This window comes from Sinohyriopsis cumingii, chromosome 7 (genome assembly GCF_028554795.1).
Source record: "Sinohyriopsis cumingii isolate HCF-2022 chromosome 7, ASM2855479v2, whole genome shotgun sequence".
In the NCBI taxonomy this organism is placed as follows: Eukaryota; Metazoa; Mollusca; class Bivalvia; order Unionida; family Unionidae; genus Sinohyriopsis; species Sinohyriopsis cumingii.
In genome coordinates, this window is record NC_142967.1 from 13,793,104 (window position 1) to 13,811,448 (window position 18,345).

The 18,345-nt window shown below is 34.5% G+C and overlaps 1 protein-coding gene across 1 annotated transcript in view; it reads left to right on the forward strand.

The window, feature by feature from the left end:
* The window catches only part of LOC149794757 (uncharacterized), a 79,101-nt gene that overhangs the window by 39,240 nt on the left and 21,516 nt on the right, over window positions 1–18,345 (forward strand). The window contains exons 6-7 of the mRNA XM_089966231.1: window positions 4,317–4,439; window positions 12,213–12,415. Of these exons, the coding sequence (XP_089822357.1) occupies window positions 4,317–4,439; window positions 12,213–12,415 (326 nt within the window). The remainder of the gene's footprint in view (window positions 1–4,316; window positions 4,440–12,212; window positions 12,416–18,345) is intronic.

Sequence of the window (18,345 nt, forward strand, 5' to 3'; positions counted from 1 at the left end):
CCTCTCATATCAGAAAATTCAATGGGATACACAGGCCTTGTGATGCATACCTCTCATATCACAACATTAGTAGGGATACACAGGCCTTATGATGCATACCTCTCATATCACAATATTAGTAGGGATACACAGGCCTTGTGATGCATACCTCTCATATCACAACATTAGTAGGGATACACAGGTCTTGTGATGCATACCTCTCATATCACAACATTAGTAGGGATACACAGGCCTTGTGATGCATACCTCTCATATCACAACATTAGTAGGGATACATAGGCCTTGTGATGCATACCTCTCATATCAGAACATTAGTAGGGATACACAGGCCTTGTGATGCATACCTATCATATAAGAAGATTCATAGGGATACACAGGCCTTGTGATGCATACCTGTCATATCACAATATTTGTAGGGATACATAGGCTTTGTGGTGCATACCAATCATATCACAACATTAGTAGGGATACATATGCCTTGCAATGCATATCTATCATATCAGAAGATTCATAGGGATACATAGGCCTTGTGAGGCATACCTATTGTATCACAACATTAGTAGGGATGCATAGGCCTTGCGATACATACGTATCATATCAGAAGATTCATAGGGATACATAGGCCTTGTGAGGCATACCTGTCGTATCACACCATTAGTAGGGATACATAGGCCTTGTGAGGCATACCTATCGTATCACAGCATTAGTAGGGATACACAGGCCTTGTGATGCATACCTATCATATCACAGCATTAGTAGGGATACATAGGCCTTGTGATGCATGCCTATTATATCACAACAGTAGGGATACACAGGCCATGTGATGCATACCTATCATATCACAAGATTCATAGGTATACACAGGCTTTGTGATGCATACCTATATCACAACATTAGTAGGAATACACAGGCCTTGTGATGCATACCTATATTACAATATTAGTAGGAATACACAGGTTTTGTGATGCATACCTATATTACAACATTAGTAGGAATACACAGGCTTTGTGATGCATACCTGTATCACAACATTAGGTGGAATACACAGGTTTTGTGATACATACCTATATTACAACATTAGTAGGAATACACAGGCCTTGTGATGCATACCTATATCACAACATTAGTAGGGATACCAGGCTTTGTGATGCATACCTATATCACAACATTAGTAGGATTATATGGGCCTTGTTTAGTTATCACAACATTAGTGTGAGTTCACAGACCTAGTATTAGTTGTCTTCATCTTCAGAAACCAAGGGGTATTGATCCACTTTATACTGCAACCTCTGCATTGTGATGCATGCCTAGGATATCACATCTTAAGTAAGAATACTCGGATCTGGTTTCTGTCATCTTTGCAAGCCAAGAGTCATCCATTCATGTCACTGCAAATTGAACCTTGGCATATTCCGATAGGCAAAATATTACCTACTGCTACACTTTCCAATGGGATGCAGCTGAATGAAACTGAGCCAATCAGATTTCATGTTGCATTTACATAGGAAAATACATGGGAATAATCATAATGGCCATCAATGATAAGGTCTCAGATTTTCCTTTTCATACACAAGTTTTTCTGTCAAGACATAATAGAAGTCACCATGTTGAATATCTGAGAGGTAACTTAAAGGGTTCTGTCACTGGTTGATTACATTTGCTATGGGTAAAAAGCTACCTAATCAACAAGAGGACACTTGTTCAAAACAGTGCTTCAGCTAGCAACATACATACGCCAAGAGTCAATGTAGAATGAAGTGGGTCACTGATCCTTAACTAGCAAAGGTGGGTATCAATAAACATGACCTTGACCTGCTGTCTGTTTATGAAAGCAAAACAAAGTTTTAAGATCTAGATGATAAAGTGTTGCCAAGGGAGACATTTAATTTTGCAGGGGAGACACCACTTGTTTATGAATACAAGTTTCAACAGGTAAAGTTTGAAATCTCCTCCACCATGAAATGACATGAGGTTATTTCTGCCCACAATGCCAGAAATATATAAAAGATCTGGAAAAGACCCACTTTCTAATTTTATCTACAGCTATACTCCCTTATACTAAAATCTGTTGAGTAAGCTGCAGTTAATTTTATTGGAGAGATTCACCCAGATTGTAAGGGATTTTTTGATAGCAGAAAGATTGTTTTTACCGATAACATAACAACATTTTTAACCTCTGTTAAAACATGGTCCTGTTTTTTTTGGTACATTCCTAATTGGATGACCTTAGTGTTTCATGCTTCGAAGCAGCATCTGTGTTTCAGGGGCTGTTTACCTAATTGGATGACCTTAGTGTTTCTTGCTTCAAAGCAGCATCTGTGTTTCAAGGGCTGTTTACTTGATGAAAAACAAAGTTTACCATTTTTTTGTTTTAAAGTTTATCTGTGTTTCGTTTCTTATTTACAAAAGCTAAAAAGGAAATAATGTTCTGTATTTTTTCACTCCATGCAAATCTTTTAAATGAAATCTATGATATTTTAAGTGGTACACATGCCATGCTTAACCTGCATGGTATGTTATATGTAAACTTGCATATATTTATTAGAAATCAAGATGTTGCATTAAGTTGGCATAAAATGGCAAGTTTTTTTGGGTTCTTACAGTTTTAAGAAAATATGAGTATTATGAAGTATGTGTTTGATAAAACAGAAATAAGATTTATTGTAGACTTGGCAAAATGAAGTTAACTTTTTTAATCTTTCTTTTGAATATAAATCACTGACAATCTTTGGCTAAAAGGATCTGTTATTATTCAAGAGCACTATTATTCTATACAGCATTCCCTCACTTTAACACCCTTCACTATAAAATTTCATATTATAACGTTTAGTTGTGGATCCCATTTTATTTTGTAATACAAGAAATGATATGCAGTCCAATTGTAAGGTGACAAAACTCCATGGATGCAAAGGACAGTGTTATAATAAGGGACTGCTGTAGTAAGAGAAAGTTCTAAATTGTTATTATTTTAGTTATTCTCCAAAGATTATTGATTATTAGCGCTACTGGTCATCAAGCAGAAGGGCTTATGAGATGATGTTTTATCCATCAATACATCCTTCCATTAGCACAAGCATCACTAATCATCCCAGATTATTTGGAAGCTTGCCAAGAAGCTTTACACACTTTCATTGCATGGAGTAGTTTGTCCTAAATGAAAATGGTGTTACTTGTACATACAATATGGCTGCCAGAGCAGCCACCTTGAAAATCTTGTGACTTTATCTCCTGAAGGGATGGTCCTATTAACATGGAGTTTTCCCAATGTCAATTTAGCACTAACTGAAACTAGTGCTGATCTGACATCCAGTATAGCTGGCATGATAACTGTCATCAGAATCTTGCTATCAATACACCTCCTGAACACAAGTCATATTGTCATGGGATTTTCACTCGAAGATTTCTTATGGTGTCAAGGCTTGGTCCTAAATTGAAACAGTGTTCATCATTATGGTCATCATGGCAGCCATTCTAAAAATCATGTTATTGTTACTTTTCCACAATGGAATCTTAGGTCATTTTGTGGTTTTCATCGGAAGACTTCTTATAATGTCTTGTTGGTCCTAAATTAATCTGAAATCCAAAATGTCCAACATGTTGAACAATTATTATCTCTGTTTCACTCAAATTGGTGGATTTCTCTGCATGAAGTTTTCACCAGTAGTCTTGTTCCTAAATGAAATGATGCCAGTGTTTCATCCAATATGGCTGCCACATGAAAATCCTGTTGTTGCTACTGCCTCTGAATGGAAAGTCATATTGACATGGGGTTTTCACCCAAAGATTTCTAATGATGCCTGCTTTGTTTTAAATGAAAATGGTGTCAATCTGAGATCTGGCATCCAGTATGTCCACCACAGCAGCTAATTTAAATATCTTATTATTGCTGAAGAATATCAGAAATAATTTCAACACTTAAAATAAAGAAATGGTCTTATTTGGAATTTCTGGAAATTATTTTTACCCATTTGAGCATCAGCCACTTTAAGAGACTCTTGATTGTTTTCCACATCTGTACTTACTTACATAAACTAGTAGTAACTTATCAAGTATATATCTGTACTTACTTACATAAACTAGTATTAACTTATCAAGTATATATCTGTACTTACTTACATAAACTATTTGTAACTTATCAAGTATTCACATATAATTCATTATGGCATAGATTACGTATTTAGTGTTGTCCTTAAGGAAAATATGTATGCATATGTATGATTGCACTCATTAAATTTGCCAAACTTAATGATGCTGCATTATTTTGATTCATGTTTTTTTATGCCATAAAATCTAAGTTTTTGTATTTTCCTTTTTAGGGATGAGGTACATGGTTGTGGATTGTGGGGGAGGAACAGTTGACATAACTGTGCATGAAATTGATACAGGGGGCAGACTTAATGAGTTACATAGGGCTACAGGGGGACCATATGGGTCAGTGGGTAAGAATACTTGTTTTTCTTACTGTTTAATATGTAGTTACATCTCTTGTGAAATGTGCCATTCTATAAATAAATTGTTTTTACAACTATAATAAATAGCAGAATGCGATATGTATATTAGCTACATGCTGTCAATATACCAGTTAGCTGCACATTAGCTACATTCTGTCATGATACACTTTAGCTAAATGCTGTCAGGATACACATTAGCTTCATGTCATGGGGCCCCCAGTGGCCGAGTGATCTAAAGCGCTCTCCATCACGGACCACTGCCATCTCACCTCTGTCTGCATGGTTTCAAGTCTCTGATTCGGCTAATGTGGGTATGTGAGAAAGCTTGACAGTAGCTTCTTGTGGGTCGGTGGTTCTTTCCGGGGTTTTCCTGGGTTCTTCCTCCACCATTAATACTGGCCGCCATGTATAGCCTATCTTGTGCTGAAAATGGCGTTAAACCCTACAACAACAAAAACAAGCTTCATGTCAGGGTACACATTAGCTACATGCTTTCAAGATACACATTAGCTACATACTGTCAGGATACACTTTAGCTACACGCTGTCAGTATACACTTTAGCTACATGCTTTCAAAATGCATATTAGCTATATGCTTTCAAGATACACTTTAGCTACATGCTCTTGAGATACACTTTAGCTACATGATATCAGGATACACATTAACTACATGCTGTCAGGATACACATTAACTACATGCTGTCAGGATACACAGTAGCTACATGCTGTCGGGATACACATTTGCTCTATGTTGTCAGGATACACATTTGCTCCATGTTGTCAGGATCCACACAAGCTTCATGTCATCAAGATACACTTTAACTATATGTCAGGATCTGTACTAACCACATGTCAGGATCCACATTAAATACATGTTGTTAGGATACATGTTAACTACATGTCAGGATACGCATTTGCTACAAGTCTGGATATACATTGGCTATATGTCAGGAACCACACTAGCTACATGTTGTCAGGATACACATTAACTGTACATCAGGATACATATTAGCTACATGTTGTCAAGTTTCACACTAGCTACATGTCAGGATACACATTGGTTCTATGTCAGGATATGCATTAGCTAGATGTTTTAAGGGTACACACCAGCTACACATCAGGATAAATATTAGCTACAAGTTTTCAAGCTACACTTAGCTACATGTCATGTTACACATTAGCTACATGCTGTCAGTATGGTCATTTGCCTTATGTCAGGATATGCATTAGCTACATATCAGGATACACACTAGCTACATGTTTTCAGCATACACATTGGCTGTATATGCTAAGATACATATTAGATACATACTATCGAGACACACATAAGCCACATATTAGGAAATGCATTAGCTACATGTCAGGATACACACTAACTGCATGTTTTCAGCAAATACTGGCTCCATGTTTGGATGCACGTTATCTAAATATGGTCATGATACACATTAGCTATATGTTAGGATATGCATTATTGACATGTTGTCGGGTATATTTTAGCTGCATGTTGAAAGGATACACATTAGCTACCTGGCATGATATGCATTAGCTCCTTGCCAGAATACACATAGCTACCTGGCAGGATATGCATTAGCTGCTTGCCAGGATACACATAGCTACCTGGCAGGATATGCATTAGCTACTTGCCAGGATACACATTAACTACCTGGCAGGATATGCATTAGCTACTTGCCAGGATACACATAGCTACCTAGCAGGATATGCATTTGCTACTTGCTAGGATATGCATTAGCTACTTGCTAGGATACACATAGCTACTGGCAGGATATGCATTAGCTCCTTGCCAGGATACACATAGCTACCTGGCAGGATATGCATTAGCCACTTGCCAGTATACACATTAGCTACCTGGCAGGATATGCATTAGCTACTTGCCAGGATACACATAGCTGCAGTATATCTTGATATGCACTAAAGTGCAAGTTGCACAGGTCACATAGGTATTCAGTACCAGCTATTTCAGGAATGGGTGTAATTTGTTCTGCAGGTTATAGGCCAGAAGAGGTTATGGGATGGCCTGTAGTCCATTGTCTGTCATCTGTCATATATCATATATTATAATATTAGTACTACTTCTCCCATACTACTTGGAGGATTGCCTTGGCACTTTACACACACATTGTTCCATGCTCACATTGGTCCTAGATGAAAATGGTGTTACCTGGACATCCAATATGGCCACCACAGCAGCCATCTTGAAATGTTTGTTATTACTACTCAAACTTGATATCCAGTATGGCTACCATGGCAGCCTTCATAAAAATCTTATTATCACAATTGTACTTAAACAGAAAACCATATTGGTACGGGGTTTGTACCAGAAGACTTCCTATAATATCCAATTGGTTTTAAATGAAAATCATATTGGTTGGACATCTAGTGTGGCCACAACAGCAGCCATCTTGAAAATTTTGTTATTGCTACTCATGCATGGATGGTAATATATAGAAAATATTCTTATTTCTGCTTCTTTCCAAGTGGATGGCTATTGGGTATTCAGCAATAGACTTCATATAATACCTGTTTGGTCCTAAATTAAAATGGTGCCAGTCCTATATCAATGATAGTTGCAGTGACAACTGTCTTACAAATTTTGTTGTCACTAATCCCTCTGAATAGATGATCATTATGACATGGGGTTTCACAAAAAGGCTTCCAATGATGTCCACATTGTACTAAATGAAAATGGTGCCAAGCTTGCACCTAATATGTGTACCATAGCAGCTAATTTGAAAACCCTGTTTTTGCTGAATATCAGAGATGTTTTCAAAACTCAACATGTTGTCTGCATACACATTAATGCCATGTTGACAGCATACACATTAGCTATTTTTGTCTGCATACATGTCAGCTCCGTGTTGCCAGTATACACATTAGCTATTTTTGTCTGCATACACTTTAGCTCCATGTCGACAGGATACACATTAGCTATTTTTGTCTGCATACACATTAGCTCCATGTTGTCAGGATACATGAGCTATTTTTGTCTGCATACACATTAGCTCCATGTTGACTGGATACACATTAGCTATTTTGTCTGCATACACATTAGCTCCATGTGCATACACATTAGCTCCATGTGCATACATATTAGCTATTTTGTCTACATACACATTAGCTCCATGTGCATACACATTAGCTCCATGTTGACAGGATACACATTAGCTATTTTTGTCTGCATACACATTAGCTCCATATTGACAGGATACACATGAGCTATTTATGTCTGCATACACATTAGCTCCATGTTGACAGGATACACATTAACTGTTTATATCTGCATGCACATTAGCTCCATGTTGTCAGTATACACATTAGCTATTTTTGTCTGCATACACATTAGCTCCATATTGTCAGTATGCACACTAGTTACATGTTGTCAGGATACACATTATAGTACAAGTCACATGGGTCATATATGTGGATTTACTCATTTTAAATTTTTCTTTTAAAATTTAACACTATTTTTCTTTAATCCAAGTCTATTCCATCCTGGTTATTGAATGCTCTGCACCTTAACTGTCACCAAGAAACTTCTCGATGAAAAAATTATCTATTGCTATGGACTTTTGCAATGGTGGCCATGTACTAAACTTGGGTCAAAATAAGAGCGTGTCTAGTGGAATAATCACAATCGAGGGTAGTACCAATTTGTTTATCAATATGCATAGCTTTCATTGTGACATCACAGCATGTGACATTCAATCTGGATTTTATTGGATCACACCTTTACGTTCATTTTGTTCAAAATTTTTTATGTACTTTAACATTGATTTTGCCATATGCACTGCTCAGGGCATCTAAATAATGACCTTCCAAAGGAATATGGATTTACATGAATCCAAATGAAATGAATACTTTCCACATCAAGGTATGTGGAATAAAATTTTAAAAAATGACACCCATTACTGAAATAGTCAGTATTGAATGCCTACATGACCCATGTGACTTGTTCTATAGTTACGTATTGTTATGATATACATTAGCTACTTGTCAGGATACACATTAGTTACATGCTGTCAGAATACACATTAGTTTCATGTTGTAAGGATACACATTAGTTACATGCTGTCAGGATAGTCAGGATACACATTAGTTACATGCTGTCAGAATACACATTAGTTTCATGTTGTTAGGACACATATTAGTTACATGCTGTCAGGATACACATTAGTTTCATGTTTTCAGGATACACATTAGTTACATGCTGTCAGGATACACATTAGCTACATGTTTTCAGGATATACATTAGTTACATGCTGTCATGATACACATTCATTAAATATTGTCAGGATACACATTAGTTACATGCTGTCAGGATACACATTAGTTACATACTGTCATGATACACATTCATTAAATATTGTCAGGATACACATTAGTTATAAGCTGTCAGGATACACATTCATTAAAAATTGTCAGGATACACATTAGTTACATGCTGTCAGGATACACATTAGTTACATACTGTCATGATACACATTCATTAAATATTGTCAGGATACACATTAGTTATATGCTGTCAGGATACACATTCATTAAAAATTGTCAGGATACACATTAGTTACATGCTGTCATGACACACATTCGTTAAATATTCTCAGGATACACATTAGTTATATGCTGTCAGGATACACATTCATTAAATATTGTCAGGATACACATTAGTTATATGCTGTCAGGATACACATTCATTAAAAATTGTCAGGATACACATTAGTTACATGCTGTCATGACACACATTCGTTAAATATTCTCAGGATACACTTTAGATACATGTTTTCAGGATATACATTAGATACATGTTGTCCTTTAAGAATGAAACCTGCTTCTAATAAACCTATTGGAACCCCAACAATATTTCGTTGAGATAGAATTTTGCTAAGGGGCAGAAATTAATGCATGTATTATATTTGCGTCGGACCTAAACCTGTCTATTGAGAAATTGACATAATTTAAATGCTATGAGTTCCAATATTTATTGATTACAAACTACACATTAAAATTTCATGAGAAAAAAATTCTTTGAAGAAGATTGTATTCTTACTTTCTCACTAGTGTAACATTCAAGTATAGCTGACAATATAATTCAAACCCAAACCTCAAAGAAAAAATGACCCACAAAAATACGGACAATTAAATTTGTTGTAGTTACCATATATACTCACTCATTAGTCAGGTTTAACTGCATTTACATAGATCTGCCATCCCATAATGCACTGGCAGATCTGGGTCTGTGCAGTTTGCCTTGGACCTGATCTATAAGTGAGTATATGTGGTACCAATTTTAAAAAAAACTATTTAATGGTTTTTACAAACCATAGATTTTAAGATAAAGTGAACACTGATGCTTCTGCTCATTTTCAGTATCTTAATATTATAATAATGATGAAAAATATCATTTTTATGCAAAACTGAAAAAATGTATACCTAAGAAAATAGTAGAAATGACGATAAATGGAGTTGCAGGACATCAAAAATGGATTGAACTGAAGTCAAGATGAGAAAAAATATTGTGTCAGCAGTTTTGTGGACCTAAATATTGTTCTATATATTTTGTTCTACCGGTATTGTTGATATATCAGATTTGTATATGCCTGCCTTATGGTGCGACATACCTTGTTATGATTTTGTCCAGCTTGCATTGGGGCAAGAAAGAAACCTGTTAATTTCAGGCTGAAAAAGGCAAAGGTCAAGGTCACATTGAGTCAAAGAAGGAAAACTGGTCCCTGACAACAACTTGAATTCAGTATTGACCAAACTTTATAGGTGACAGGCGTTTGAAAAAAATGAAAACACCTAGATTTATTTTGAGCTTTTAATAGTTTGCCTTGGCTAAACCTTGTGCATGGCTTGGATTTGAGACAAAGAAGCTGTCTATTTATCTTGACATTAAACGGTAAAAGATTTAGGTTACCAAAACTGAAAGAAGGACAAAAATTTCCACAAAAATACACAAGTTATGTATGACATTCATTGCCTAAGCTTTGTATATGGCTTGCATTTGAGACAAGGAAGACACCTATTTAATTGGAGTTAAAAGATGAAAGTTCAAGGTCAGAGGGACTCAAAGAAGGAAAATGGATTCAACTAAACAAGTCAAGTTTCATAACAAGCCAAGACCAAATATTGTGGATGGCTTGGATTTGAGACAAGAAAGACAACTACCAATAATGGGATCAATAGATCAAATGTCATGGTAACAGACTGAAGAAAGAGAAATTACTTCCACAAAATAATTTGAGTTCTTTGTCTTGTATCTTTACTTATTTTGCAGATGGTTTACATTTAGGCCTGGAAGACACTATTGATATCAGATTCAATAGGTTGATTATCCAACTAGAAGACACTGTTGATATCAGATTCAATAGGTTGATTATCCAACTAGAAGACACTATTGATATCAGATTCAATAGGTTGATTATCCAACTAGAAGACACTTTTGATATCAGATTCAGTAGGTTGATTATCCAGCTAGAAGACACTATTGATATCAGATTCAATAGGTTGATTATCCATCTAGAAGACACTATTGATATCAGATTCAGTAGGTTGATTATCCAACTAGAAGACACTATTGATATCAGATTCAATAGGTTGATTATCCAACTAGAAGACACTATTGATATCAGATTCAATAGGTTGATTATCCAACTAGAAGACACTATTGATATCAGATTCAATAGGTTGATTATCCATCTAGAAGACACTAATGATATCAGATTCAATAGGTTGATTATCCAACTAGATGACACTTGTGATATCAGATTCAATAGGTTGATTATCCAACTAGAAGACACTTGTGATATCAGATTCAATAGGTTGATTATCCAACTAGAAGACACTATTGATATCAGATTCAATAGGTTGATTATCCAGCTTTAAGAAGACACTATTGATATCAGATTCAATAGGTTGATTATCCATCAGGAAGACAACATTGATATCAGATTCAATAGGTTGATTATCCAACTAGTGACCAAAAGTATAGTGATGCCAACTACCCTACAATGGGTGTGTAAGTGTAATGTAGTGTTTATTTTCCTTGTTTTGAACGTGGAAGTCTTTTCAACTTTATCTGATAAGTGTTACCATCTATACTCACTTATAAGACAAGTCCAACTGCAAACTGCACAGACCCAGATCTGCTGGCACATAATGCACTGGAAAATCTGGGTCTTTGCAGTTTGCTAGGAGTAATCAGTAGTAGAGACAGCACAGCATTGTGTCACAGCTGATCAGGATCTTTGTTGTTTGCAGTTTGTAAGCAAGTATATACAGTATATATTATCTTCTGCATGCAACCATTCAAATAATACACTAATTACTATTCAAATAATACACTAATTACCATTCAGATAATACACTAATTACTGTTCAAATAATACATTAATTACTATTCAAATAATGCACTAATTACTATTCAAATAATACACTAATTACTATTCAAATACACTAATTACTATTCAAATAATACACTAATTACTATTCAAATAATACACTAATTGCCATTCAAATAATACACTAATTACCATTCAAATAATACACTAATTACCATTCAAATAATGCACTAATTACTATTCAAATAATACACTAATTGCTATTCAAATAATACACTAATTACTATTCATCTATTAAAATATATTTTGGTGTCAATTGTTACAATGCATTGTGTTCTCAGAAAATCAATACTTTAATATCAAGTTACAAATAAATTATTATTTCAATTCTTGTTTCACGCAGGTGTGGATTTGGAATTTGAGAAGTTATTACATGGAATTTTTGGAGTGGAATTTATTGAGCAGTTCAAGCTGAAATGCCCAGCAGGATGGGTGGATCTAATGATCAATTTTGAGTCCCGCAAACGCTCGGCCAGTCCTTACTCTGCCTCATCACTGAATGTTTCACTCCCATTCTCCTTTATCAACTACTACAAAAAGTCCAAGGTATCATGATGTTTTCAAATACACACATATGTATTGTCTGTCACTAAATCATATCATTATTTCCTTACACTTGACTAATAGCCTCAATTTTCAATAAATCATATCATTGTTACCTTACATAATCTTCACAATGGGTTACCTCCCTTTGGAAGGATAAGACAACTCCCACAATAATTTAAACTTTGGTGGTAAAATGCCACCAAGAGAAAACCATACTCTTTGATAACTTAAATAGAATCAATTCATACTGCATGTTCTGCAGTGTTGTCTCTACAATGACTTCACAGCAGAATGTGAAAAGCTTACAAAGTCTTTTGTGGAAAATACCAGGGAATCTTTACTTACAAAGATGCATTACCAGGCTGATAATGTTATAAAGTATATCACGTTATACTGTTAATGTCACAATGAAGTCATCTTATGTAGTGTGGTTGTGTACACCTCGTTTATGAGAGAATTTCAGTTGGTGGTAATAAATATACGGTAGAATCCAGTCAACGTGCTTGTGTAATAATGCCTAGAAATAATGTATGAAGGTGTCAAAACAGCCTTCTGAATAAGTATTAGCTGTGAGGGGGATGAGCCCTTACAATGGTGAGAACTAATCACTGTTTTCATTAAATATTATCATTATCATATCAAGATGCTGAGAACCAGTCACAGTTTTCTCTTCTGTATAGGTGAAGAAAAATGGTGAAGTCACCCATAAAGACATCACAAAAATACTTATCAGATAAAATCCCAGCTAACAATTCAACATAGCATTAACATTGCAGCAATATTGCACTAAGGTTGTGGCATTGTTGTCATATAATGTTGCTACAACATTGTTGTTCACTGTCACAAAGCAATATTCCTACAACATTATGACAACATTAAAAACCTATATTGAAAAGTGAAGAATGAAAGCTGCTTATGTTTGTGAAACCCATATGGCCCACTGCTATCACAAAAGTCCAAAACTTCGATTAACCATTACAAAAATATTAACATTACCATCCAACTAATAGGAGCAGAGATAGTAGGGCTTACAAGAAGGCTGTCACCATATTTTATGTCAGGTCTGCACCATTTTCTTTGGGATGAACTAAACATCGCCGGTCATTTGACTGTACTAGAAGAAGTAGATTTAAGAAGATAGGGCACATAAGTGCACTAATCTCACAGACACTGTACAAATTCGTGCACTTGAAAGGAAATGATGTGTGATAACTCCTGCAAATTAGTTCAAAGTTGCACATATAAAAATGCACACTGCCCTGTACATAATTTTCATTTAACTCTTTTTGAGATAAATGAATAAGAATCTGAAAATATTTAATAGTAAGGACACTTAAATAGTAAGGACACTTAAATAGCAAGTACACTTAAATAGTAAGGGCACTTAAATAGTAAGGACACTTATATAGTAAAGACACTTAAATAAAAAGGACACTTAAATAGTAAGGACACTTAAATAAGAAGGACACTTAAATAAGAGGAGACAAGTGGGTATGAAAAAAAGAAGACAATTTAACATATATTTTACCATCACTTTATTTTTATGTTGGTTTTCCAGATTTTATTAGGAGCAAGAATCAAAATAGGTATCCTCCTCAGTTAAAGTCAGACTGTGTCATGTTCTTTTAAGGCTCCTGCAAATTAAAAATAAAAATGCCTGAACACAGTCATGTCATCTCAACACTGCTTACATATGTAGAAGTCAACTAGTGTAATGAAACTTTCTTCGCTGTAATTATGTTTCCCTTATGTTAATGTTTGCACACACTTGTCAATTCAAGCAAGTGGATGATGAAATCAGTTTGCACTAAGGTTTGTTTGTCTAGATTATTTACTTCAATAAAATTGCAAATAGAAGATGTAGGAGACGAATGCAAATTGTAGTCGTCTGGACTAAAACTAAAGTAGACCATGGCACAAGGATAAGCAGAAGTTTTATTTGCAATTCAGAAATGCATCCACTTTTGCAAATACAAAAAGACAAAATTGAATCCAATATTTGTGAAATAAGAACATAATTCATGAAATCTGTGTAAGTTAAGTAACAGTACTTGTAAAATTGGTAATTTGTAAATTATGTATCACATCAGCTAACTTGCATGGTCAAATGGAAAAAGCCAAAAAATAGTTCTTGTATTTTTCTTTACTTTCTTCCCTTACAAGTTTTAGATTATTGTAAAAACAAAAATAATTTTGGTAGGAGGTTAATTTTAAGTAAACTTAAATATCTTTCATTACTTTAAACTTATTGCTATTCATTATTATAATTCTGCAGCTTCAATTTTTTATTTTTTCATGAAGAAGACCATGCACACAATAATCAATTCAGAATATGTAAAAAATTAAACAGAGAAATAAAGATAGTGCATGCACAAATAATGCAATTTGTTTTTGCACATTTGGTTGAATATTCCATGAACTTATATAGAAATTTGTGGGGGGCCTGAGTGGCCGAGTGATCTAAAGCACTCTATGTAACGGATAACTGCCATCTCACCTCAGTCTGCGTGGGTTAGAGTCTAGGATTCAGCCAATGTGGGTATGTGAGAAGGCTTACCAGTAGTTTCTCATGGGTCGGTGATTCTTCCTCCACCATTAATACTGACCGCCATGCATAGCTTATCGTGTGCTGAAAAATGGCGTTAAAACCCACATAGAAATTTGTATGTATCCCCAAATCACACCTTTTGACACTCACCCAACCCCACCCGCATCCAAAAAATTCTTCCTGGCCTAGATTGTCCATGTTGTTACTTAGCAAATAGACTGTGTTGTTGACAACAGATGTTGTTTATGCATGTTTTGTTTACTACTCACAAAAAACCTCATGTACATAATTATCACTCCAACAATGCCAGTATTAAATTATTTACAACCAACATAATCTTAATAATAATATGAAGAAATAATATCAAAATTAAATGGCCATTCATGTCTGTAGTTATCAAAATTTAATTACCTTTAATGTGCATTTCCTTTTTTACATCTAGGCATATCAGAATTTATCCATCTATAAATATAAATTTCTTTATATTTATTTTATTTAAATTTATTATACTTGAATTTTGAAATATAGTTAAAAACTTGAGCTAAGTGCATGCACAATTAAAAAACCCTTAACTCTAAGCATTTTATTATGTAAATTCATCCCCATCCTCACTATTTTTCTTGACAACCCCATCAGCCCCCCTCCACTCACCAGTGTATCTTATTTCGTACAAGTCTGATAAAGTTCACATAAATAGGCCAAAACTTTGTCATTTTATGTATGAATTAAACATTTTGGCCTATTGACCACATTTTCTTTTTTTGGGAAATGGCAACAGCACATGGCATGGTGTTAACATGTGAGAGCATCAACAGATACGATGTAACAATCAGCCAACAAAAAATCTCTTTACCACAATAGCAAAGTTACTTTCTGCAACTAAATATGTGAATTATATATTAATTAATTATTGTACATACCTGGACAGTTGAAACTGCAGATAATTCATTCTCTCAGCGACAATGTTATTCAGCCAGCACAGGAAAAGCCACAAACTTCGCTTCGAACATTCAGTAAAAATTGTTTGAAAAGTCATTGATTGTGTGTTATATAATTGTAATCATAAAATCTAATAAAGAAATATTTTCCCACAAATACTGTAACCTTCAGTCAGTTATTTCTTTATCGAATAAAAATAAAAAAACTACGAAACTGTGATTGTTCCTCCTGATAGTGTAAACTTCAATATAAAATTGGCATAATATTTTATAGACATTACATATTAATTTTGTAAAAATGTTACTATTTGTTTTTCATACTGCTATGATAAATGCACATAGGTGCTGTTGGTATTTTTTATATATTTTTTTATATTTTTGAAACCAGAGGACTATTAAAACTATGTTCATGTGTAATGTTTTAGCAAGGTTGCTAGAATGTTATATCCCCACATAACCAAATCACAACCTTACAGCAACATTGTGAAAACTGGGAAATTACTTCATACCATAAATCTAATCATCTGAGTCACAGATGTTAAAAAAAACACTTCCCCTGAAAAATTGTAAGGGAAGGAGTTTTGGAACAAAACATAAAGGCATTCATGGCTGCTATTAACCTCAGCTGAAATAAAATTTGAATATTTGAATCAAAGTGTCATAAAGAAACAACTCTTCACCAATGGAAAGAAAGGAAAGGAAGGATAATTTTATGATGTAAGTTAATGATTTAATTACTGGTAATTTTATGATGTAAGTTAATGATTTAATTACTGGTAATTTTACGATGTAAGTTAATGATTTAATTACTGGTAATTTTACGATGTAAGTTAATGATTTAATTACTGGTAATTTTACGATGTAAGTTAATGATTTAATTACTGGTAATTTTACGATGTAAGTTAATGATTTAATTACTGGAGTTCTCCTTAAACTTTAGATCTGGAACTGTGTTGAGATACCGCAAGTACTGTGGCATCCAGTCAATAACATACACTAGGAGCCTGTTTAATGACTGTAATCAAACCCTGAATATCAAAACCACCAGACTTAACCTATATTGCCCAAAATTTTCACACATATGTCAGTAACCTGTCCAGTATCTCCAGGAAGTCCCAGTAAATGAATGTCTGCTGAATATGTTATCCAGAGGATAAAGAATATCACTTTTCACTTCAGTTTTACTGATCATAGACCAAAATAATTTATGGGATGGTCTTTCATCTGTTTTCCATCAATCTGTTAGCTATAGTTTGTTATTACTAACTCTCCTAAATATTCAGAGGGTTGCCATGAAACTTTACACAAACAATCATCCTATGACCTAGCTGGTCCTGGATGAAAATGGCCCTGCTTGGACATCCAATATGGCCACCATAACAGCCATTTTGAAAATCTTGTTACTGCTACTCTTTATTGCTGAATTGGATGGTCATATCAACAAGAAGTTTTCACTAAAAGACTTCTTATGATGTTATGGTGGTCCAAAATGAAAATGGTGCTAATATGATGTCCAATATCGCCACCATAACAGCTATATTGAAAATCTTGTTATCACTACTTCTTCTAAATGAATTGCTATCTTGGCATGGGGTTTTCACTAAAAGCTTCGTATAATGTTTTGTTGATTCTAAATTTAAAATGGTGCTGATCTGTCATCCAGCATGTGACCATCTTGAATCTTGCTTTTTGCAGCTCCTCTTCAATTTTGGCATATGGATTTCATCAGAAGAGTTCTTAAAATGTCTAGCTGGTCCTAAATGAAAATGACTAACCCTGATTATAACTAACATGATGCCTATCTTAAAACATTTTTATCTCTACTCCTCCTAAATGAATGGCTATATCAACATGGGGTTATCAACAATAGACTTCTTATGATACCTAATTGCTCTGAAAGAAAATGGTGCCAGTTGTACAGCCGCCATGAGGGATATCTTGAAAATATTGTTGTCATATGATTATTATGAAATGGAGTTTTCATCTAAAGACTTTGTCCTCAATGAAAATTATGCCAATCTGACATCCAGTATGCCCACCATATCCCCTAAGTCTTGTTATTGCTGAAGAGTATCAGAGATGGTTTCAACACTCAGTGGTTACAAGGAAGAAATGGTCCTATCTTGAATTTCTTAAGTTAATGATTGCTAAGTAGAGTCAGTCCCGTAGAGGGACTCTAGATTAAAGGTGAAAAGAAATGTTAAGGTTTCAGTGTAAAATCATGTAAATATGAAGCATGTAGATTGATCAAGTGACTGAAATATCAGAAAGATATTGATTGTGTCATAAGAAATTATTTCCAAAAGAAAAGTGACATTTTAATGAAAATCTAGCAGTGCAGAGATCTAAAATATTATAATGATAATTTTTAATATCAATTACTGCAATAAATTAAACAAAAATAGCTAAAATTGATACAGTGAACAAAACTAAGTAAGAGGATA